This window comes from Chaetura pelagica, unplaced genomic scaffold (genome assembly GCF_000747805.2).
Source record: "Chaetura pelagica isolate M959 unplaced genomic scaffold, ChaPel_1.0 scaffold610, whole genome shotgun sequence".
NCBI classification, from domain to species: Eukaryota; Metazoa; Chordata; class Aves; order Apodiformes; family Apodidae; genus Chaetura; species Chaetura pelagica.
The window spans coordinates 91,269-114,852 of NW_009951801.1; the positions used below are offsets into that span (position 1 = coordinate 91,269).

The 23,584-nt window shown below is 48.9% G+C and overlaps 1 protein-coding gene across 1 annotated transcript in view; it reads left to right on the forward strand.

The window, feature by feature from the left end:
- The window catches only part of R3HDM2 (R3H domain containing 2), a 23,287-nt gene extending 1,060 nt beyond the window's left edge, over positions 1-22,227 (forward strand). The window contains exons 2-23 of the mRNA XM_010007473.1: positions 829-870; positions 1,925-2,011; positions 3,604-3,730; positions 4,849-4,927; positions 5,679-5,738; positions 6,417-6,557; positions 6,950-7,058; positions 9,761-9,792; positions 9,891-9,944; positions 12,084-12,316; positions 12,634-12,818; positions 15,625-15,867; positions 16,483-16,609; positions 17,022-17,141; positions 17,220-17,257; positions 17,676-17,830; positions 18,156-18,256; positions 18,988-19,157; positions 19,340-19,484; positions 19,572-19,672; positions 20,176-20,260; positions 21,884-22,227. Of these exons, the coding sequence (XP_010005775.1) occupies positions 829-870; positions 1,925-2,011; positions 3,604-3,730; positions 4,849-4,927; positions 5,679-5,738; positions 6,417-6,557; positions 6,950-7,058; positions 9,761-9,792; positions 9,891-9,944; positions 12,084-12,316; positions 12,634-12,818; positions 15,625-15,867; positions 16,483-16,609; positions 17,022-17,141; positions 17,220-17,257; positions 17,676-17,830; positions 18,156-18,256; positions 18,988-19,157; positions 19,340-19,484; positions 19,572-19,672; positions 20,176-20,260; positions 21,884-22,227 (2,778 nt within the window). The remainder of the gene's footprint in view (positions 1-828; positions 871-1,924; positions 2,012-3,603; positions 3,731-4,848; positions 4,928-5,678; positions 5,739-6,416; positions 6,558-6,949; positions 7,059-9,760; positions 9,793-9,890; positions 9,945-12,083; positions 12,317-12,633; positions 12,819-15,624; positions 15,868-16,482; positions 16,610-17,021; positions 17,142-17,219; positions 17,258-17,675; positions 17,831-18,155; positions 18,257-18,987; positions 19,158-19,339; positions 19,485-19,571; positions 19,673-20,175; positions 20,261-21,883) is intronic.
- Positions 22,228-23,584: the final 1,357 nt, after the last annotated feature.

The window sequence follows — 23,584 nt, forward strand, 5'->3', positions numbered from 1 at the left end:
TTTTTTTTTTTTCTTCTTTTGTTGACCTGAAGGTCAGTTAATGACAATCTGAAGGAGAGTTTGGTGTCATGACTGGTGCTTGGCCATTGTTTTGCTGCTATTAAAAATGCCCAAATAGGAAGTGAATATTTTGGGATTTCACTCCAGCAAGGAAAAAAAAAATAATAAATCTATGCAAGTATCATTTTGAGAGTGCTGGGACTCATTCCTGCCTCTCTGCTCTCCTGTCACATATGCTTTTGGCTTAGTGTTGGTTGAGCTTGAAGGAATGTCCACCCTCATCAACCTGCTGAATGCTTTTTGCATTTAAAGCTGGGGGTTGGCACCAGGTTTGTTCAGCTGCAGCACAGGCAGACACTAGTGTTGCTCAGAAAGAGCCTGAATTTTGTCACTTTGCAGTGCAAAATGGGGAAAAGTTTCTTAGAAGGTGGGCATAACAGATGACTCAGTGTGTCTTAAATCAGAGCAGCAGTATCTCTCTCATGATCTAGCTGTGTTAGAACCCCCTTTGCATCTTCTTGTTTTCCCGCTTAGAAGTGTCATGCACCTCCACCTGTATGCCCTGTGATCCCACAGTTGTGCTGGTTCTCTCAGAAACAGAGGAATTTGATCAATTCCACATTAGTTTTCTTAAGCAGTTTTCCCACATAGGTCCTGATAGGACAGCTCTCCAGGTCTTACTGTTTGCACATGCTTCCATTGCTGTGAGATAGCAGTTTTCTTCAGAGTAATTTTACATACTCAGTGTTGTGCTGCCTTGCACAGCAAATACCAATTCCAGTTTACACAAAGATTAAGTTTACTGCATTCTCTGTCCTTTCTTCACAGAGACGAACTTCAGCTCATGGACATGCCAGAAAAAGAGCCAAGGTATGACCTCTTCTGATGTCCTGTTCTTTTGGCCATTCTGAGCTGAGTCATGATCCCAGCCTTCAGATGGTACTCTCAAGTCTTTTCTGTCTCCAGAAGCAGCATTCAGCACATGATATTGAAGAGTATGAGTGCTCCTTTTTAATACACACCCATGAAAAAATTGTTAGTGATCTTAACTGCCATACTTGTCCCTTCCCCAGAGCACAAAAAGCCAAAAATGAAATTTTGAAAGATATGCAGCCACTTTTGATAAGCTGCTTCAGTAGTTACTAACAAATTTTGCAAAGAAGAACTTGGATTAAGGCTGAGAAAAGGAAAGAAAACAAAGTACACAACAGCTGCATTTTTAACCTACAAGATTTTGCCTGCAGTGTTCTAGAACAGTGGTGTCCTTGTGTGCATTACTAACAAAACATTTGGATTTGCTAATATGCACATGCTATTGTTACAGAAGCAAATATGGTATTCTCCGATGTGAGACCAGACAGTTATACTTAACTCTGGTTTTTAACTGGAGGGTGTAACAGGCCAGTGCACTGCCCTGTCCATATATAGGGCAGGATGCATTTGTGCACCTCAGCCCTTTCTCCATATTTTTCCTCCTGCCTGAGATCTCATGTGACTCATTGATACATTTTTCCTTATTTGTCACCCAAGTGAGTCAACTTGCTGAGAGTCCTGAAACTGTAGGTTTTATTTTAAGTGTTTTCTCTAAGCACTACTATGGAACCCAAAATAACCAAAGTCATCAGGTCAGACAGGTGAGGTGTAAATAGAATGGCAGCCTTTTAATTAAGAGCAGTAACAATTTTTACTCTACATCTTAAAAAACAATAAAATAGTTGGTTTCAGCTATATCTATTTTTAATGGTTTTAATTTTTGTCAGATGAAGAGGGGAGAGGCTGGACTTGCTCTGGCTAAAGAGGTCAAAGAGCACATGAATTAAGGCAGAGAACTTTCTAATGCAAATTTTGGTTTGTTCAGATCCTACTTATGTGTGTGCATTTTGGCTGAGGTTTCTTAACTATATTCTTTCTTTTCCTTCTCCAGTCTAATTCTAAACTTAAACTGGTCAGGAGTTTGGCTGTATGTGAAGAATCGTCTAGCCCCTTTGTAGACGGGCTGCTGGAATCCCAGGTAGGCCTAGACTGAGATAAGCAGTGGAGTGTGGAAGCCCAGAAAATTCACATCTGTCTAGAAGTTTTGTCCTGTCCTGAGCTTGTGCTTCTAAGAGCCAAGAATTTCTCACAAGAGGCTGATTTTGAAGGAGGCAATCATGCCTGCGAGCACCACTTATACGCTTACAGTCACAAACCTTCTTTTACAAGGAATTGTCTGCATCAACTCACTGGGCACCCTCAACTACTTGAGCTGTGCAAGTTTATGCCCCTAAAAATGGAATGAGACTTTGCCTTTACAAAATCCCTGGGGTTTTGGGCACAGGAAGGATGTTTATACAAGTCCTTTCCTTGCAGCTCAGAGTACAGTGACTGAAAGCAGCCAGCCCACAGAGAAGTGGTGTGCAGTGCTCTCTGCAGAGGTGATCCCCATCTGTGGTCCCTTGTGGGCAGTGACAGAGAAGCGGAAGCTTGAAGGTGGGCAGCAGCGAGGGAGGCGCTGAGAACCTGTCTGCCCCAGCAAGAGCAGATGGGTTGAGCTTTTTCTGCCCTTTTAGAAGAACAGGATGTTGCAGAGGGTGGAGATGTGAGCAGACTCATTGTAGATGAGGTTGTGGCTAGCTACAGCTGATACAGTACTGCACCATGCAGAGTCACCAGCTTAGGTCTGTGGTGCTAGATCAGAGACCTCTATGTTACTTTCCATTGAGAAGGACAAATGTGGCCTGTTCCAGTCCTGAGTGCTACCCAGACCCCCTCACCCTTGTGATGAATGGGGTACTTGGCCTCTAAGCCTTCCTTGTGTGGAGGCTCTCAGCTGCAAAGGCCCTCTGCTGTCTTTTTTGTGGGTTTCACTTAGAACTCTAGGGTCACTAGGAGGAAATTTAAAGTGACCCTAAGCACACATTGTGATGCCACAGAAACAAACTAGTGTGAAGGGAAAGGTCAGCTGTCACAAGGGGTAGTGGTTTTATAGTCAGTTTTAACTTGAATTTGAGTCTTTGTGGCATCTGATGTTGCCTTTGAATATCCTACTGGTGTTTAACATTTCTTCCCATGAAGCAGAGTGGATCCTCAGGCCATTCTGGGCTGCTAAAACTCAAGAGAGGAGGTGAAAAGAAATACCAGAAAACCCCCTGTGGCACAGGGACCACTCATTACACCATATTTGCTTTTTGCTGCATATTCTGTTTTCTCCTCATGACCTTTCTCTTTCCAGGTTAGGTCGTACAGTCTTACTGAAATGTTGCAGGACCTACCTCACCTTAGGCACTCCTGAATCCAGAGTGTGATAGCATTTTATCAACTTCAAACAGGGAGATGTGTGACTTAGATTCTGAGGTGATTCAGGCAAGGCAGGTTTTCAACAGTTAAAAATGCTTTTGAAAGTCCTCTCAAAGCCTGCTGAAGGCTTCTTGTTGGGTGGAGGGTGAGGAGAGAGACTACTTTGGCTGCTTTCAGATCGGGGCCTCTTGTGAAATGTCTCAGGTTTATGACCTGAATCCCCTGCCTTTCTGTGATGCCTTTCTCAGCTGCCAGCATCTCCAGCCATGGCAGTGATTCCAGGGAGTGTTCACGTTACTCAGACCAGCCTGGTTTGTTTTGTTCCAGGATATCATTCAGTTGCACGTTAGCTGCCCCTCTGACAAGGAAGAGGAAAAGTCCGCAAAAGATGGGGCTGAGAAAGAAGAAAAAGACAAGAATAAAGAAAAGACACCAAGGAGAATGCTGTCTCGAGGTCAGGTGCTCATTTGAACAGGGCAAGTTGTGTCTTACTCGCTTTGAGGATTCTGCTGGCCAGTGGTACAGTTGTCAGAAGCAGAGCAGTTACTCTGCTGATGACTGTAGAGAAATGTATCTGTTTTATAACAAACTTTAGGGAGCACAGCACAGGGAAGGAGAAGGGTTTCTCTAGATTGGCATATGCCCCAACAAACTTGCACAATTCCAGCATAGTTTATATTGATCCGGTGGCTTTTTAAACATGCAGATGCAAACCCAAGAAGACCCACTGTATAGACTTCTGCATTCAGTTTAGATTTGATTTTATAAAACCTGCCATAGGTGGCAAGACATGAGATTGCAAGGAGGTGAGCTAACTTTTTGCTGTGTGATCCTGTGTAGGATTTGGGGCACAGAAATTACTGAAAGATAAATGTTTAACCTGGTGAGCATGCTGGACCTTGAAACCTTCTGCTGACAGCAGATCTGCATAGGTGCAGATTCAGCGTAACTGACTATTTTTTTCTGTGATTACCATTACGTTAAGAAAAATATTGGGAGAGGGGAAGAACGTGTCCAGTGGGGCTTTCCAGTTAAGTAACTTGTGGGATCAAAGGTACAGAAGTTGCTTGTACAGAAGTATGGTATGCTGCACTTGCAGTGGCCTCCTGTAACAGCATGGGATATGCTGAGTGTTCTCTGGGTTGATGGTTTTGGAGGCAAGGTTTCCTTCCATGACCTGATCTGATCTCACACTCTCTGGCATCTTTCTAGTGGGACCTTGTGCTCATAGTACCTTGCATTTAGCATACTGATTCTCCTGCTGCCCCCAGGGGAAAGGATATACAGTCCCTATTTTACAGATTCAGAAACGTGACCTAGAGGTTGCAGTATGAGCCTGTGCTAGAAACTGGACTTGAGCCCAGGTGATACAGGTCCAAGCCTGTGCAGTTCTGTAACAAGGTGGGCTTTTCTTCCTCTCTTCCTGTCATGAATAGCTGGTGCTGAAAATGAGGCTGAATTTCTTCTGGCAGCAATGTGGGAATATCATCCTCATGCATGTAGTGAGGCCTCTTCCATTCAGTCTATTCTGTCTCAGTGTTTTGTTAATTTGTTCTGCTGCTGTTGTTTCAGATTCCAGCCAGGAATATACAGACTCCACTGGAATAGATTTGCATGAATTTTTAGTAAATACACTGAAAAAAAACCCACGGTAGGTCCCTAGTCAGTAAAAGTACTTGCTAATGGAGTGAAGGGAGGGAGTACCTGGCAACCGATGCTGCTTTGATTGACTCTTAAACCCGTGGTATTTTGTTTGAATGTGTGTGTGTGTGTGTATGTATTAGTGTATCTTGAGAAGAGGGGAACTATAGCAACTATCTGAAACTGTGTTTTACATTTTGGAATTTAGAGAGTATTACTAGAGCTGGAGTAATATAAAAACAAAAAGCACAACTGTAATTCTATACACTGCAGTCAATCAAAACATCTAATTGTGTACTATGGAGAGAGAGAAAAAGTAATTTGTTTGAATGCAAGCAGGAAGGAATCTTGATTGCCTTAGAACCCTTTCTATAAATAATTGTCAAACACCAGTCTCTAAAGGAACGGCTGCTTTGTCAGTAATAAATGTAATCAAGCCAAGTGCTGCCAAAGGAATAGCAAAGTTGGAGTCTCTACCAGTGGAGCTTCCAGCAGAACAGAGATTCAGTATTAGCAAAAGCCAAGTTCTGTTAGCAAAGGAACAACTTTAAACTGGAAAAAAATATCTGGCAATTAATTTACTATATATGAAAAACTGTGGAGTTTTTTAGTTCATTCCTGTGGATGACATGTGAAGCCTTCTTAATAGTGTTGCTTGCTCCAGATATTTGTGACTTTTCTCTGTTGCAGGGAGGGGGGTACCAGGCAGAGAAAGCTTTTTTCGTTGTTTCTGAAGGTGGCCTTTTCCTTTTTCTTAACAGGGATAGAATGATGCTACTAAAGTTAGAACAGGAGATTCTGGAATTTATTAGTGATAACAAGTAAGTCACCACCAAGTTTGTGTCAAGCAAAAGAGGTTTGTAACAGTTTAGAAGCTTGGGCACCAAGGGGAGAAGGAAGTGCCTTTTGGACACACTAGTTAGGAGCCTATTCTCTTGTACATCCTCCACCTCCTTTTGTCCATACAAAAGGTTTCTGACTATCATACTGATTTGGTATCAATTGCTTTTGTAGTATATCCATGATGAAGGAGATTTATTGCCATTGTGCTGCTCTTCCTAGCATAAAATGGGGGTGGAGAAACCAGGGTCAGGATTCACATCCCAGAACGAGAGATAGAATAGGTGTCTGCAGCAGAACTTGCAAACTTCTTTATCTGATAGGATCAGAGAGGTCACAGTATAAGTACTAATTCTGGTTACTGATCCTTCTTGGAAGGAGACATACATTTCTGTACAAGCTGGTCTTGTTTGAGGAAAGGCATATTGAACTTGAGCCCTTGAATCAGCTCAAGTCTGTCTGGCAAAGCAGTATAAGCCCATGCTTGTGCTCAGTGTAAGCATCAGCACTTGAATCATGTCAAACTGCTTGGAATAGATGGCATGGTCTGATCTGAGATCTGGTTGAGGCATCTCTGGCCTTGATCTCTCTTTTGATGTCAGATTGTCATTATCTGTTTCAAGGCCTTCTAAATTCTAATGCTTTCTCCCTCCTCTTAGCAATCAGTTTAAGAAGTTCCCTCAGATGACCTCATATCATAGGATGCTGCTGCACCGGGTAGCTGCCTACTTCGGCATGGACCACAACGTTGACCAAACTGGGAAGGCAGTCATTATCAACAAGACCAGTAACACACGAATGTAAGGGGGAGGAAGGGAGAACAATTGGGCTGGCATCCCCTTCCCATCCCTGCATTGTGCTACATGACCCCTGGACACAGAGCCCTGACATGGTCCAGAGGAGGATGGATTCCACACCACATTTTTTTACCTCCCTAAGAAAGGCAGGTCCCCTCTCTAGAAGACGAGAATCCTTCACTTCCAATCCTAAGCATATATATATTTTCAAGCCCTTCCTAGCTCTCTCTAATTCTCAGAGAGTGCTCAGGAGCTCTTATTGCCATCAGACAAAGGAGAGATTTAACACAACAAACACCTTTTGACACCCTCTCACACCCTCCAAAGCAGTGGTTTTGTGAAGATGGTTCTATGCCCATTTTTGCCCTTCTAACAATGGCTGGTTCTTCCTGCAGCCCTGAACAGAGGTTCTCTGAGCACATCAAAGATGAGAAGAATGCAGAGTTCCCACAAAGGTTTATCCTAAAACGAGATGATACCAGCATGGACCGAGATGATAATCAGGTGAGGGATGGCAGTCGGGTACCTGCATACTTTATAAAAGTCAAATGTGCCTTTTCTAAGATGAGAACAACTTTGAATTTTCTTGGATTTCCTGTAGTAACCTTCTTTACTAGAAGCTTCCACCCCACCCAAGCCACAGCATCTAGATATATAATGAAAACTTTATGAAATACTGGGGAAACACATGAGGAATTTGTGTGGGTTCTATGGGGGGCGGGGTGGTACTTTTCTGTACCCTGAATATTAACTAGTGACTGGGTCAGGCTTTAAGATGAAGCATTTTGCTGAGGTTTCCTTGAGATGTCCCGGAGTTGAGCATTGCCAAGCATCTCTCCCACTCCTCCCAGGGGCTTGGAGTGAGTCAGGCTGTGGAGTCATCAGGACCTCACAGTGCTGCTGGAAGGAAACCATCAGCAAAATGAAACACTTTGAGCTCACAGCTTTGCCAGTCATCAGAGCTAAAACCCCTTCTGAATCTCTGGCTGCCTTGAGGCTGTCACAGGTGGCACCACACCCATAATGCAGAGGTAGCTTGTTCATCTGTGGCTAGTTTCTCAGCTTGTGTCAGACAGAATCTTGAACGTAAAAAATGGGGCAAGACCTTCTCACCAGGGATCTCATGCTCTTTGTTCTTGCAGCTTCCATCTGTATTTTGCCCCAGCATATCCCTATCCCTTGCTTTAGGTTGTGTTTCTGAACTTAAGTTGTCAGATGAGGAGCTGGTCACTGGGATCAGTTTCTGGTTTCCCAGTGGTGGCACTCTGCTCATAATGCAGCTACCCATGAAGCACAGAATCCATGACTGAGCAGGAGCTTGCTGTATTGGCATATGCTCCAAAGAGTGGCATTTACCTATTAAGCCCTGGGAGCAGACTGCCTTTCAGAAACAAATGGCAATTTTCCTGATCTTTCCTTTCCAAATCAGGCAGAGTCCAGGCAGAGTGGTTGTGCTAAGACCTCCAGGATATTCATCCCTAGAGATAGGTGTCTAGAAGGTAGGTTTAAAGGCAGAGGCTGTGTTATTGCATCCAGTCATTGTGCACACACTCCGTACTCCACATCCACTTGCTCAGCTACATAAAAATACCAGCAGCTGACTATGCCCCCTGCTCCCATTGGCAACCGCTGACCTGCTGAGATGTGTTTATCCCTTCAGATCAGACTCCCCTTGCAGGATGGGAGAAGGAGCAAATCTATAGAAGAGCGAGAGGAAGAGTATCAGCGGGTCAGGGAGCGGATATTTGCACGAGAGGTAAGCTTGGGCAACTTGCTTGCCAGGCACCTTCCTGGAATTTTATGGCAGAAGGTGTCCTTGAGAATGCTAAAAGGTCATACCTCATAATTGCCTTCTCTACAAATTTCCCAGTGTTCTTGGTATCTACCATTGAATTCCAACTCCTAGCAAAGTTACCTAAGACATTGGGATAGAGGAGCCACACCTCCAGTCCCCAGTCTGCCCCTTCCCTAAATTGCCTGTTTGGGGGCAGTAGATGTGTGGGGGCTGACAGAGGAGGCAGTTCTGCTCCTTGCTGCCCAGCAAGATAATAAGCTTATGCAGTCACATTTCTGGGATTATTAACAAATCAGTTGATGAACTTGAAAGTTCTCCCCCAGCTTCTCTCCAGTGCTGCAGCTTCAACCTCCTGACCAAACAGTGATGGCCTTGGAGCATCAGTCAGGGCTCTGTGCCTTAATAGAGTGAATCTGGGCAGTGCATTTATTGTACTTTTTACGAAGTGTGCAGCTTGGTTATTGCTTCCTTGAGATCTCTGCTACCTACATGAAACTCTTTCAAGCTGGTTTCCTCTTCTATATTTCTTGCTCACATCTGGCTCAGGCTACTGTGCTCTGCTGTGTTGAGTACTGCCTGCCAGCTGGAGGCAGCTCTCAGTGCTGTGCCAAGCAACAAATGATGGAATCAGGGACAATTCCAAGTGCCCATCTGCCTCGTATCATGTTCAAAGTCCAACTTCTTGACTGCTGCGTTTGAGCATTTTGGGGTCAACATCTTTCATTTCTCCTAAGGGGAATTGTCATGTGCCTGTCCAAGGAGGATGTGAAGGCAGCCACTGGGCTAAGTCACTAGGTTTCAGCTGATGACTCTCCAGCTGGTTGTGGTCATGGGCTTGTCTAATATGCACAGGCCCAAAGCAGGTGCTGTCCCATGTTAGCACTACACTAGGCATGTACTTGCCCTTGCTCTGTGTTCATGGGCTGAGCCGGTGCTTTGTATCTGACTTCCAGAGGCAGGGGTGTCTATCACAGGATGGTCTGGGCTGGCTTTGAGCCCTTTGTCTTTTTTTCATGGCTCTGATAATTGGGCCTGCGTTTAGCAAATAAGGACTCTTGTATGATTGGCTTTGACTGTACCATTGACAAAGCTACCATCAAAGCTGCTTTGGAGCAATGGAATAGAGAGTTGAGGACTCCGATTTGCAAACTCTTAAGAGACATCTCAGGGTTGCAGGTGTCAGGAAAGGTTCTTAATGGGCCTGCATGGAGAGTCGAATGGGACTGGTGTGCAGAAGGCTCAGCAAGAATCCTGAGCGACCACATAACTGGTGCACAGCACTAACTGTGTTTGAGTCCCATACTGTTAGTGCTTTGCTCCTCTTTGCTTTGAAATTGCCTGGGTTTGTTGCTTTCAAAATTACTGACTGTCCCTTTTCTTTCCTACCTCCATGTCTTATCCATGCTTCCAGACTGGCCAGAATGGATATCTCACTGACAGCAGGTTAGTACTGTTTAGCAGACACTGTCTGTATGTTTGGCTTTCTCTATGGAGGACTGCATGACTCTATAATGATGTTTTTTTCTGATGTTAACCGACAGAATCTCCAAAGAAGGCTTTTCTTCTAGTTCACACAAACGGAAGCAGATTTTTAGGTATCTCTGTGTGATTTACATTGTACATTGTCCTGCTGAGTAAGTTTGCCCCATGCATGGCTGCTTGTGAAGTTACTGAAGTTGTATTTTTTGCAACATCAATTTCTGAGTCCTTTTTTTCTGATTCATCAGCTAAAATGGAGGGGTGGAAGGTGGGAGTGGCAGGGAGGAATGGAGAGGCCAGAGGATTCCAGCAGTTTTCAAAGCATTCCATCTCTTCTTTCCCAAAAGAATAGGAAATCCCTTGCCCTTAGAATGATGGGATCAGCATCTAGATAAGCTGCAGCTGTCCCTAATCCCTGATTATAAAGGCTGGTTTATTAAATGGTGGCAATGAAGTGTCTCAAGCTTCCATTTCGACCAGAGGATGCTGCAGAAGGCACTGGAAATATTTTTGAGCAGCATCTTCATATTAAGTAGTTTTCCTGTGGGTGAAAGGGCTGGAAGGATGGAGTTAGCCTGATGAGTTACCTTACACAGACCACTGCTGCAGGAGGCTGCTGAAGGTATGAGGATAAAGAACAAGATTAAATAATTTTCAGATCAGCCATGAGGCTGTGGCAAAACTTATCCAGCAAAGTGACAAAAACCCCACTGCTGATGTGATTGCGGCTCTAAGAGCTGAGCTGCAGCCAGTGCTACAGTAGGAGCTTTTCTAGCTGTTGTGCCCAGTCCCTAGAGAATTTGGTTAACCTACTGTCTTTGCTTTGTGGTTCCCATCTTGTGGAGAGGGAGGATATCTGCACTTTGCGGCCGTTTTGAGCTCTGAACTAATGTCTGTCTTGAGATAGACAGTCTCTGGAGGAGACTGGGATTCCCTTGGTGGTGCTGGAGTTGAGGTCCATGTGAACTCCAGAGACATACTGCCCTCAAAGCCCAGCATTCAAAGCAATCTAGCTGTCTGTTTCGCTCACTTGAAAGTCCTGTATTAATGCTGCTGAAGCACAGATCTGTGTGCTTCAGTGTTTTGCTGGTGGACACACTTGAAAGACTGTGGTAGGGCTAAAGGAGAGAATGGCATAGCTGAAGCTGCTAGGGCAGTGCTCTCAGCAAGGGTGTGGTAGTGTGCCTGGAGTTAGGAGAGCATGTGTAGAAAAAGCAGAACCGATATGCTCCTGGGTTTGCAGTAATCGGTTTGAGAGGGGTCTGTATTCTCAGGGAACCAGAGTTTGCAGCTGAGTCAGAACAAAGGCCATGGCATGCCCCTTCCCCACACACATGCTGTCCCCACCTCCCTGAACATCCCCAGCAGCAGCTTTCAAGAGTTTAGGTTTGAAAGAGCCCAGGAGCTCGACAGTGATGCTTACTGGCTTAACTCTAATTAGGTCTTTTGAGGTTGCATAGTCCCAATTCTTTCTTCTCTTTAGGCGTATAACCATTGTACTTGTTTTCCAAGAGATGTATTTTATTTTGCTTTTACATGCTCCCAACAGCTCAGGACATCAACTCAGAAGCTCCTCCCAAGACCTGCTGATACTCTTGCTCTCGCACTTTTCCCCTTACAACTGCATGGAGCTGCAGCCTGCAGCATTATATGAGCATCTCTTCCAGTATTGTCTTCCTCATCATTCCTCACCAGTGAAGGCCCACCAGCCTCACTGCTTGGGATGTTTTGATAATACTTCGTAAAGTCCTGCTGTGGTCAGACCTGACCTATGGCTAAGGGAGGGTGCTTGGTGGGAGCACAGCTCTGAGTGTAGCAATATCCCAGCATGTAGCTGTTCCAGCTGGGCAGAAAGTCTTACCAGGGCTGGTGTGGGAAGTGGTGTCATCAGCCTGTCTCAGGGCCTCTGTTAAAAGCACCCTGTTCTGAGACAAGGAGGGCTTTAGCAAGGGATCATGCTCTGACCCTGCTGGCATCTCTTCCATACTGGGATATGACTCAGGAAATGGGCCAGTAGTCCACTCTCAACACATGCCAAGGAAAATCAGCAGTGTCGGGTCTTCACAGCGCATGCCCAAGAAAACTGACCCAGGGTGTTGGTTTGTTCTCAGATACAAAGTGCCACATGGTGTGTCACGGAGCCAGCTGCTGAGTGGGCTCAGTGCCCTCGTGTGGCAGTACTGGTGCAGTACCTGCAGGTCCTGCTGCTGCCCTTTTCCACTAGAGGTGCGGTCTAACTCCTCTGGTCTCTGCAGGGGCAACCGGGACAGTTTAAACCGGGCCTCAGGCAGCCGCCAGAGCAGCACAGAGAGCGAAATGAAGTCGCTGGAGCCTCGGCCATGGAGCAGCACTGACTCAGATGGCCCTGTTCGCAATCTGCGACCACCAGTTACCAAAGCCAGCAGTTTCAGTGGCATCTCCATCCTGACACGAGGGGACAGCATCGGGAGTAACAAAGGCAGCACTGCCAGCAGAACGTCTCGGGCAGGTACTGTACTGTTTCTCCTGCACACCTTGTGCCAAAGGGCACCTAGCAGACATAACCTATGGACTGGGGCTCATGATGCTCTCGTCAGTGACTCTCGTTAAAATGGGACATGGCTGGCATCATCTGTTGGTTCACCATCTGCCTTTTCAATATTCACCATTAGATCTTCCCTCCCTATATAGTTGTCTAAGACAAAGGATATTGTTTAGTCCTATACCCTGGAACTCAAGCTAACAATTTTCTGATGTTTTTTCCATCAGTGAATCAATGTTTTTCTCTCCCAGGAACCAACCCTGCCATGCCTTTTTCTGTTCAAGGTTTGGTGCTAGGTGCTCCTGAAGCATGCAGCCAATCCCCTTCTTCACAGCCCAGCTGTGGCCTCCTGCCTTGCACAGCCCAGCAGCCTCAGCCACAGCCACCACAACAGCCACCAGCACAGCCCCAAGGACTTTCACCTGCAGCCCAGCAGCAGCCAGCCATGAGTAACCACATGATATCCCAGGTGAGCTGCTGCACACTATCCAAGGCTCACTGAGCTTCTTGGGCACACAGGTGGGGGGTAGAAGCAGAGCCAGCATACAACTAGGGTGCTCTGGATTCACACTTGCCCAGTGGGTTTTGGGTTTCCTCACACTTGCTGCCTGTTAGGGAGTTACAGTCCATTTGTGCTGTTGGCAGAGAGCAGGAGAAGGTCAGGGGCCATGCTCACAGTTTAACTTGCCAGCCTCTTCTGTATCTTCTCAGGCCAGCAGTTCTCCTGGCACAGGATCTGTAGCCCTTTGCTGAGTGGCAGGGATACGTTCTGGAACCAGTTGCTCTCCTGGGGTGGGACTGTCACAAACGGTAGTTGAGGTTGAGCTCCCCAGTACTGAAATCCTATGGCTGGTGACCTGAAGTCCTGGGGAAAGGTAGACCCAGAACTGTGTCTGAGTGTATTCTCCACACCTTGTCCAAGTTAAACCCAAGTGACATTCTACAGCCTGCAGGGCTGTTTCTGAGGATGGAGCCCTCTGTAAAGCGCTTGTGGCTGTCATTGCTACATAGTTTGTTGTGTTCCCAAGACTGTAAAAAAACACAGCACAAGAGCAGCCCCTTGTCACTACTGGACTGGGGAAGGTGTGGGAGCCAGCCCTGATAGGCACATTTGGAGAGTAAAGCTGCCTCGTGTAGTGGGTGCAGAGCTGGACAGTGTGCATGGGAAGCGTCCTCAGTACCTTCCCATCCTGCCCTATTCAGAGCCACGTATCGGTGCTGGAACTCAATCTGCTATGAGTTTTATAGGAAGCCTTTCTCATGCATCATCTCATGCTTATGATGTCTCCTACAGCAAAGAATTGCAAGTTACACTGGAGGTTTTCAAGCTGCAACTGAACAGGGAGGATGCTAAATAATCTTATCTAGGTTCCCTTTCCCATGAAAGGTTGAATCATATGATCTTCCAACCCTTCCAAGGGCCGTTCCGACCCAGGCTATTCAGTGATTCTGTTTTCAGTGGGCTGGAATGGGAGGAGGAAACAAGCCTCAGCTTTTACTGCAGTTAACATGAACAGCTCCTTGCTGTCTGTTGCTCTCTGTATGAGGATGGGGAGTACTTGTAGTTCTTGGGCCCTGGACTGACTGCAGAGTTGTACATCTCTTTGCAGAGGATACCGAACCTCAGGGGAAACATCTCAGTTCTACAGATGAGGTGTGTCCCTGAGGTAGCCAGGGTCCAGCACTAAAGCTAGAAGGAGTGTCTGTCCAGAGCTGTAATGTGGCATGGCGGACAGAGCATAGCGCCCTGGGTGGAAGTTTTGAACACACAGCAGGCTTGTGGAGCTTGTGCAGAACTACTGTGTCTTGCTGGGGTTTAATTCTGTATCTTCTGCTGTTTGACTGTATGGTTTAGGTCCTGGAAAAACTTTTTTCATGTGTTTGACTGTTGGTGAAAGGTCTGAAAATGCACTGTCTCCCACATGTGTGCACCTTCCATTTCACCAAAGGTCAAATGAAGTGATCAGAAAAACAACACAGTGTTGACCACTACAGTTTCAGCGCCCAAAGCACAGTATGTGGTGCTTGAGTTAGGTGTTGTCATAAGCAGGCATCAGCAGGTCCTCCCAGTGACAAAGTGAGGGGGACCCCTACAGAAGATAAGAGTGAAGAAGACATTACCAGCAGGAAAGACCAAGAAGCACTTGCAGAGAGAGCTGGGACTCAGTGCTGCACACATGTGGGCAGCGGAGTGGGAGAGATACAAAGGTTGTGCTGGGGGAAAGTGGCTCACCTGCTGCTGTAGGCCATAGCTCGCCTGTGTGAACTTGTGCCATTGTTCATGCCAGGCAAGAGCTGCTTTGTGGACATGGTCAGCCTTCCCAGCTTCCACAAAGCAATTGGCCAGGCTGTGTGTCTTCACAGAGATGAACGCTCCCTGATTCTGCTTTCCAACCCTCTGCAATGCCCCCTCTGTGTGTTTGCAATTGGCTTAGTTGACTAACTGTGTTGTTTCCTTCTTTCTCTCCTTCCTCCTATCCTTCTTCCCATCCCCCACCTTCTTCCCACCCAAATTTCTTTCCACATCCTTCTCTGCTGGTCATAGCCGATCCCAGCGCTGCAGCCTGTTCAGTATTCTCCAAGCTCCTGCCCCCAAGTTCTCTTGCCAGTCTCTCCACCCCAGCAGTACAACTTGGTATAAACCCCATTTCCTCTTCTGCACTGTCTCTGTTGTACTCATGTGCTGTGTTTGTGTTGTATGAGCTTTTGCAAATCAGGTATGTCATGGATTTCACCCAGTGGATTTGGGATTCATGGAGGCTCTGTGCTGTAGTGGGGTCAAGGCAGTGAGACTGTAGGACCCACCAGGGCTGGACACTGCTGGGGTGGCTGATCTTGGAAAGAGCCTGAGAAAGAGCAAGTTGCCAAGCCCAGAGCTCCACCAGGAAGCAACACTTGTGCCCAGCACTGGGATCCAGGGGCCATGACTGCCCTCTGGTCTCAGTCAGGCCCTGTGTTTTCTCCTCTGCGTCTTACGGGAATGACATGCCTCCATGGGACATGGTCTTTAGGCAGGGGCCACCCCTGCCTGTGTGGGGCCCTGCATGTCACCAGTGTCCGCTGAGCATTTGGGCCCCCTGCAGCTCGCATGCCCTTACCCCCTGTCCTGCAGAATGCTCTTTGTCTGTGGCTCATTTCTGGGGACCTTTCTTGGGGGACCTCCTCCGCACAGAGTAGGGAGAAGGGATCTGCATTCTGCTCAGCAGAGCTATGTCCTACATTCTGTTGTCCTATATGCTGTGCTCCTCCATCCTTCCCACTTATTCCCAATGCAGGCCGACGAACTCAGCAACCCCTTTGCGCAGATCAGTCTCAGCCGACAAGGCTCTACAGAAGCACCAGATCCGGCCTCAGCTGTGTTCCAGTCATCCCTCGTTTCCCAGCATCCTCAGCAGACAGGATTCATCATGGCAACCCCTGGACAGCCCATTACCACCTCCAACTACTCTGCCTCAGGGCACACAGCCACCACACAGCAGGTGCTGCAGCCCCAGGGCTACATTCAGCCTCCCCAGCAAGTAAGAACATGTGCAAGCCTGGAGGGGATGTGCACCTTGTCACAAAGCTGTCAAGCAAGGGGTGGCTGGGGAGCAATCCGAAGAGCAGCTACTTGAGAGTGGGGTCTCCCCTTTTTCTGCTGCTCATTTGTGGTGGACCAACACCAAGAAATTCAAGCTTCAGGTTGGCATACACCCTTGCTTAGGCACAGGATGATTTCCCTTTGTCCTTCTGAGCTCACAGAGCACTGATCTGGGGACCCCTCTGTCTATTCCTGACTCAGAGTGGTTAGGGGAATGGACAGTAACCAGATTCAGGACTGACACCTCTAAGGTCTCTTTGGGGTCCTGTAGGGCATTATGACCTCTAGGATTGACCCCTGGGCTGTGATGAGATTTATGCCTACTGTGCTCTTGCACTACTGTGCTGGGAAAGGCTTGGATGTGGAGGCTGGGAGGAGTGGGAAAGGGCTGCATTTCACTGAGGAGCCATCATCTGGCCAGAGCCAAAGCCCTGGTTTGGTTCCTTCAACAGAAACTAGGCCAAGTGAGAGAGAAAACTGGTCCTGGGAAACCAGCTTTCTTGGACCCAGTCTCTCTTGTGTTCTCATCACCATGTTTTCTTGATTCTGAAAGGTTCAGGTTTCTTACTACCCTCCTGGGCAGTACCCAAACTCCAGCCAGCAATACAGATCTCTCAGTCACCCAGTGGCCTACAGCTCCCAACGGACTCAGCAGCTCCCCCAGCAGTCCCAGCAGCCTGGTAAGGAGGCATAAAAGGGCGGATGGAGCATGTTTCCCTTTCCTGTCACTCTTGTTGGCTCCTAAGGATCTCCCATGCACTCTTTGAGGCCAGTCTGCTCTTCCCTGTCTCCCACTCTTTGGTGCACTAGGTGACTATAGAGTGCCTCTTGACTGTGTGGAGGAAAGTTGAAACTTGGCCTGGCTGCAAAGATTGTTTTAGTCATTTCCCTCCCTCTCAGCACCTAGCATGCACTGAGGTGCTGCAAGGTGGATTTAAAACCAGGAGTTTCCTTCAGGTCTTTTTACATCTGCTGTAACGAAAACCCTTTTCACAATCTTTAGAAGCAGGATTTGAGCCTTCATCTGCCAAGTTTCATGCTGTCTTCTGTGGCCAGCTGGGAAGCTGCTCCATTTAAACCCTGTTCTTACAGGTTTACAGCCAATGATGTCCAACCAGCAGCAAACATACCAAGGTGTAATGGGAGTGCAGCAGGCACAGCCCTCCGGACTCCTCAACAGCCAGAGGAACAGCATGGGGAGCCAGATGCAGAGTATGATGGGAGTGCAGCAGGCACAGCCCCCTGGCCTTCTCAGCAACCAGAGGAGCGGTATGGGGAGCCAGATGCAAGGCCTGATGGTCCAGTACACTCCACTGCCTTCATATCAGGTAGGCATCAGATGGTCTACAATGAGGAGCTGGATAAGGGGGCCTTAACTGTGCAGGCCCTTGCAAGAAGTTCCCTGTTCCTGTGCCTGAGTGATGGAGACAAAAATGGAGATTTAGTCAGCTTGAGAAGATAGTGCATGCTTGCCAGGTTGGGGAAGGCACATCCACATTGACCCTGTGTGGGACATGTCTTAAGGAGGACTGAGTCCAGTTGGTCCCTTTTCCATTGTGTTTGCAAAAGAAGCTGGAAAAGGCTGCCCTTGCCTGGGCAAGATTACTCTGGGCTGCAGTAGACAATCATCTGGTATCTCTTCTACCTTGTAAGAACCTCACTGGTGTCTCTCTGGGGCCAATTCTCCCTGCTTCTGCTCTTTGTTATCTGTCATTCCATAGGGCTGCTTCATTCCTCCCTGCACAGGTTCCTGTGGCCAATGAGTCTCAGAGTGTCATCCAGCAGCCCTTCCAGCAGCCAGTGCTTGTACCAGCTAGCCAGTCTGTTCAAGGGGGTCTTCAGGCTGGCGGGGTACCCATCTACTACAGTGTCATCCCAGCTGCCCAGCAGAATGGCACCAGGTAAAAGCTTCCATATCTCTGGCGTGCTTTGGGGAGAAAGGGGTCTTGCTGCCCTACTGAGAGGGCAAAGCATTGTACTCCTGCAGCTAGAGGAGATGGCTGGGCACCATAGATGCTGGTCATCTCTTGAGCTTGCCCAGTCCTGGCTCTGATAATGAGCACTTCTTGGGAACAGCTGTCCTGCAGCATGCAGTGCTTCCTGTGCTTCTCCAGAAACAGCACCTGGATTTCCAGCCAACTCAAGCAGAGGGAGCTGATGGTTGCCTGCACAGATGGGCAGGCTGTTTCTCCCCAGCACCTCACCCGAGTGCTCTCTCCTTCACAGCCCTTCAGTGGGGTTTCTTCAGCCACCTGGCTCTGAACAGTATCCGATGCCACAGTCCCCATCACCCTGCAGCCCGCCACAGATGCAACAGCAGTATTCAGGTAAGAGACGTCAGGATTGGCACTGATTGTGCACAGATTGGATCAAGTTTCCTAGGGGCTGCAGTGAGCAGAGCTACCAATTCACAGCCAAATCTGGCAGCTTCTGTGCAATGGGTTTTCTTAGTCGTACCCATCCCATGGTCCACTGGGAATTACCTGAATGTGGCACAGCAACTTTGCTCCAGGCTGATTCTGGCCTGAGCCTGGCATCTCCTTGCCATGTTGGGCAGGCAGAGTAGAAGCTGCTGTGGGATGCAGACTCCCTCTGCTGGCAACGCGGCTTAGTGTCACCAGAACAGCTCACGGGGGCCAGGGAGCACTGTGGGTGAGAGGAGCATCAGGATTCCTGTATCCTGTCCCAGCTGCAGGGAAGTGAGCAGGAGACTAGAGCACTGCACCCAGCTCTGTAATTAGATCCTTTGCCTGAAGTTTTGCTGCGATGCTCAGAGAGATCACCCGAGTTACCTTCAGTTTGTCCCCTCTTGCTTGCATTTCTCCTGGATTAAAAGTCATCACTCTCTGATGTAAATTGTGATATCAGAGAGGGATTCTGACCTTGGTGTGGCCTTTTTTCAGCCCACCTGGGCAGGTAAGAGTAGCAGTGGAAAGAGCACAGAGGGGGTGTTGTAGGGAAGAGTGCAAAGATATGCAGACAGGCTGCTGCCTCTTGTCCCACAGCAAGCAGCAAAGGACAGAACCTGGGCAATACTGCTGCTGTCATGTCTCCCCAGGGGTGTCTCCATCAGGCCCTGGCGTGGTTGTGATGCAGCTGAATGTACCTAATGGCCCCCAGGCCCCCCAGAATCCCCCTGTGGTGCAGTGGAGCCACTGTAAGTACTACAGCCTGGACCAGCGGGGGCAGAAGCCAGGAGACCTGTACAACCCAGACACCAGTGCTCAGGTATTGAGAGGACTGGGAAGAAGGCAGCTTATCTTTTCAGGGCAACCTGGCGGGAGAGAGGACCGCACCATCTGTGCTGTCTGGATGGGCTGGGAGACAGGGGTGGGCTCATCCTATGGTGACAAGACAGGTGTGGGACCAGTTACAAGTACTGGGGCTGTCTAATGCTCTCCCTTCCCCAGGCCAGCACCCAGCTGAGCAGCCCCATCACGTCCCCCACCCAATCCCCAACGCCGTCTCCTGTCACCAACCTCAACAATGTCTGCACAGGGCTGAGCCCCCTCCCTGTCCTCACACAGTTCCCTCGGCCCATGGGCCCAGCACAAGGTAAGGGGAAGGTGTGGAGACAGCATGGGGCTGGGTCTTTCCTGTGATTTCTTCAGACCCATACAAGCATTTGCTTCCTTTTTGCAGGTGATGGACGCTACTCATTGCTGGGCCAGCCACTGCAGTATAATCTGACTATCTGTCCGCCACCGCTGCTCCACAACCAGCCCAACTACAATGCACACCAGGTAAAACTGGGCCAAACCCCCACCCACTCACCCTTTTCTGTCCTGGGAGCAGAGCAAGACCACCCCCTTCCCTCCAGACAACCCCTCTCTGATCAGGGCCCAGGAGTAGGTAAGAAGTGAGTCTCACACCTTGCCCTGTGCTTGGATTCCTTTGATTAGGTCGCAGGCTGCCTACCCCATGCTCCTACCATCCCTCCGGCAGGGCTGCCTTTGTACACTGATTTCACTAGAGCCTGGCATTCGGTTAAAATTTCATCCCATTCCCAACTTTGTCCAGAAGCAGTGTCAGCCCCAAGTCCTTTGAGTGTCCTGGAACCATGGCTGATCTCATCTAACCTACCCAAGTGTGGTGTCACCTCAGAGGGTGCATGGTTCTTCTGGGCATCTTCATTGCCCTTCACAGCCACAGCCTATCATGTTTGCTCTTCCCTCTGCTCCCAGGATGCTCTGTGGGCACTGCAAGGCCTCCTCGGGTGACACGCTACCATTTTTTCTTCTTGAAGGGGCAGACTGGAATGAAACATGGAAACCGGAGCAAGAGACAGGCCCTCAAGTCAGCATCCACTGATCTTGGGACAAGTGATGTAGGCAAGTGACCCTCCTCAAGCAGTCCCCTCTTCACCCTCTGACTTGTCCCCACTGCACGGTCATAGCTGGCATTGGCAGAGACCCCAGATGTTATCTCTGTCCACACAAGCATTCCACAGAACCTATTCCCCCCACCGATTGGGGGGTGGTTGTAGAGAGCAGTTCTGCCTGCCACTGCCTCCCTCCACACACAAACACACACCCCCCACAGCCCACATGAGGCCTAGCTTGGGGGGAAGCAACAGAGCCAGACCCAGTCAGCTGTGCCTGTTGGAAGATGGGAGGACTGGGGTTGCTCAGAAACCCAGTAAACACTGCCTGCACTGAGCAAAGCTTTTGAGGAAGATTGGGAAGAAATTGTTGGACAGGATGACCACCAGGAGACCTGGACCCTATTCCTGTCTCTGTTAGGGTTGAAGTGATGGAGTGGGTGGAGCTGGCAGAACTCCTGTTATTTTATTGCTCTCTCTCAGCAGAAAGTGAGTGTCCAAACCCCTGAGATCATGTTCCTACCATTGCCTTCCCAAGTGCTCTTACCTCTCATGCTTCCATTTCGCAGTGAGGCCAGGAGCTGCTGGGCCTTCACCTATGTAAAGGGCTTTGTGATCTTCCAGGGGTGGCTGCAAGGCCTCAAAAGCCCAGATCATTTCTCTCCAAAGCAAAGGGACTCACTGTTCCTCACCTTGGGAAGTCTCCACATAGTCATCAGGGAAGGAAGGCGAGGCAATACCAGACTTGCTAGCTGAGCATAAGCCAGACAGCCTGGAAGGGAGGCAGTCTTCACCAGCTCTCTGAAGGCTTCAGACTTGTCCCCTATATCACCTTCATGTCACCAACAACAGCAGCTTGTTGCAGGGGGCTCTTTAAGAGCTGCTTGCTGGAGAGATGCCCCTTTCCCTCCAGCTGGCATATTCATTACATGCTGTGTTAATATTAGCAAAGAATCCATTCAGCCAGCCCTCCACTAAGCTCAAAAGCCAGGGCTGGAGCCAGGAGGCAGCAGAAATGTTTAGGTACCACAGAGCAGAAGCAAAGAGGTTGGCATGACACTGGCCTAGGCACAGGAGAGGATCCTCCCTGTGGGTGAAGCACATAAGGCAGTGTCATGTTCAGGATCCACCCATGTCAGCATCCTCCATGGGTGTAGCCGCTCTTGCTCCCTTCCAGGGACAGAGGGCAGGAGAGCTGGGTTAAGTCCTAATTCTGGTACCCAGGGATCAGGGTAGGAAGATGGGGCAGAGTACCAGGGAAAGCCCTGACTGAAAAGCCAAGCCCAGCCAAATGAAGCAAGGAGGACCTGATGTTGCTGGAGCCCTGGGCAAATGGGAAATACCAGTCTCCTCTTGAACCAGCCATGTGGGGACCAGGATGTGAGTGGGCACCAGAAAGGATCAGGATGAGACATAGCAGAATGGTGGGAGCAGTTTGGGGGGAAAGAAGTGATAGGCTTAAAAAAATACCTTACTAATGTGGGGGCAACTTAGCAAAGTGCTGCTTTCATGAGTGAAACAGAGGTGACTGCTTCAACTCCAGAGCTGGTGAGGAGCCTGCACATAAGCTCTGGCTGTTCTGTTGCCACCCAAGAATCTGCTGTCGCTGACATGGGCTGTCTTTCCACTGCAGTGCTGGGCCGAGTGCTGGAAGTGACAGACCTGCCCGAGGGCATCACACGGACAGAGGCTGACAAGCTCTTCACTCAGCTTGCCATGGCTGGTGCCAAAATCCAGTGGCTCAAAGAGACTCAGGGGCGTCATGGAGATGGGGGCAGTGGGGACAACAATGGGACTCCAGAGAATGGCAGGCACAGTGACCTTGCTGCCTTATACACCATCGTGGCTGTGTTCCCCAGCCCACTGGCTGCCCAGAATGCCTCCCTCCGACTCAACAACTCTCTCAGCCGATTCAAGCTACGTGTGGCCAAAAAGAACTACGACTTGCGGGTGCTGGAGCGTGCCAGCTCACAGTAGGGTTCACGCATGGGCGCAGAGCACACTGGACTGTGGGCACTCCCCTCTGCCTTCTCTTTTCCTTTCTGCCCTCCATTTCTCTCCCCCTCCTTCCTGGATATATTTATATGGACCTAATTAAGAGATATGAAATTGATATTTTTTTTTTTTTTATTATTTTTTGAGTCATGCCTGTGCCCGCCCAGCTTACCCTGTGTATATTGTTTTGTTTAGCACTGTGTTGAACTGCACATACAGGTGTTGATTGGTATGTTGACTGCACATTTTATTTAATCTGATTATTATTTTGGGGGTATTTTTTGTTTTATTTTATTTGGGGGTTGTTTTTAAATATAAAAAGAAAACTTGACCATCATTTTCATGCTACTTTCCCATTCTCTGACAGTAGGAGTGCTAGTGGCTGGCTGTGCCTCTTCCGGTGAGATGACAGCCAGGGAGCAGAAGGGGCATTCACAGGAGGATGTGTTCTTGCCAAGGTCCTGCTGCTGTGCTTAGCATGTACAAGGACTGTGAGCTCATGGCTTGCTGAGGCTGGGAGAGAAGTACTGAGCACTTTGACCTGGGGCTGCTCCTCCCTGTCAGAAATTCATAGCCTCTTTTCCTAGCTGCTGGGCCCATACAGTTGTGCAATGGCAAGAATGGGGTACGCTGCATCACTTGCCCAGAAGCAACACATTCCTCCTGATTACAGGGGAGCAGCCCTTGAGCTGATAGGTGCAGGTATCACCATGTCCTCCTGCCCTCTGGGTACAGGAGTTGGGCTGGGATCACACTCAACATAGCATTGCACACAGCAGCTGGAGCCTCTTGCAGCATCTGGATGCTACCTTCAAGAGCAGGTGCAGGTGAAGAGGTAAAAGCTGCCTGGAAGGGATGGGCTCCAACCCCAGCCTTGATGCAAGCTCCTGCCCCACTGCCACCCACCCTGCCTGGCAGGGACATAGGTCCATGGATCTGGCACCCACTGCAGAGCAGCATGATAGGAATTCCCAGTAGGACTTGCTGCCAGAGAGTATGGGGCAGCCATGAGAGCTGCCCTGTGAGAGACCCTACTGCTGCCACGCTTTACTTTTTCCGTCCCAGCTGCAGGAGCTTCAGATGTGAGATCAAACATATATCAAGGCTAGAGCACTTGGTGTCCCCCTGCTCTGCTGCTGCCCTATGCCAGGGGGTGGGTGGGCCTCTGACGCCCAGCAACCTACTAACGCAAATAGCCAGTGGCTCCTCTCCACCCCACTCCCCGCCTGGCTCAGGCATGGGCTCCAATTTCTCAGCGTCAGCCTCTGCCAGCGCTCAGCTGTCGGTTCCCCTCTGTCCTGTCACTCTGCTTCCCACAGGAGCAGGGCAGCTGCCCCCC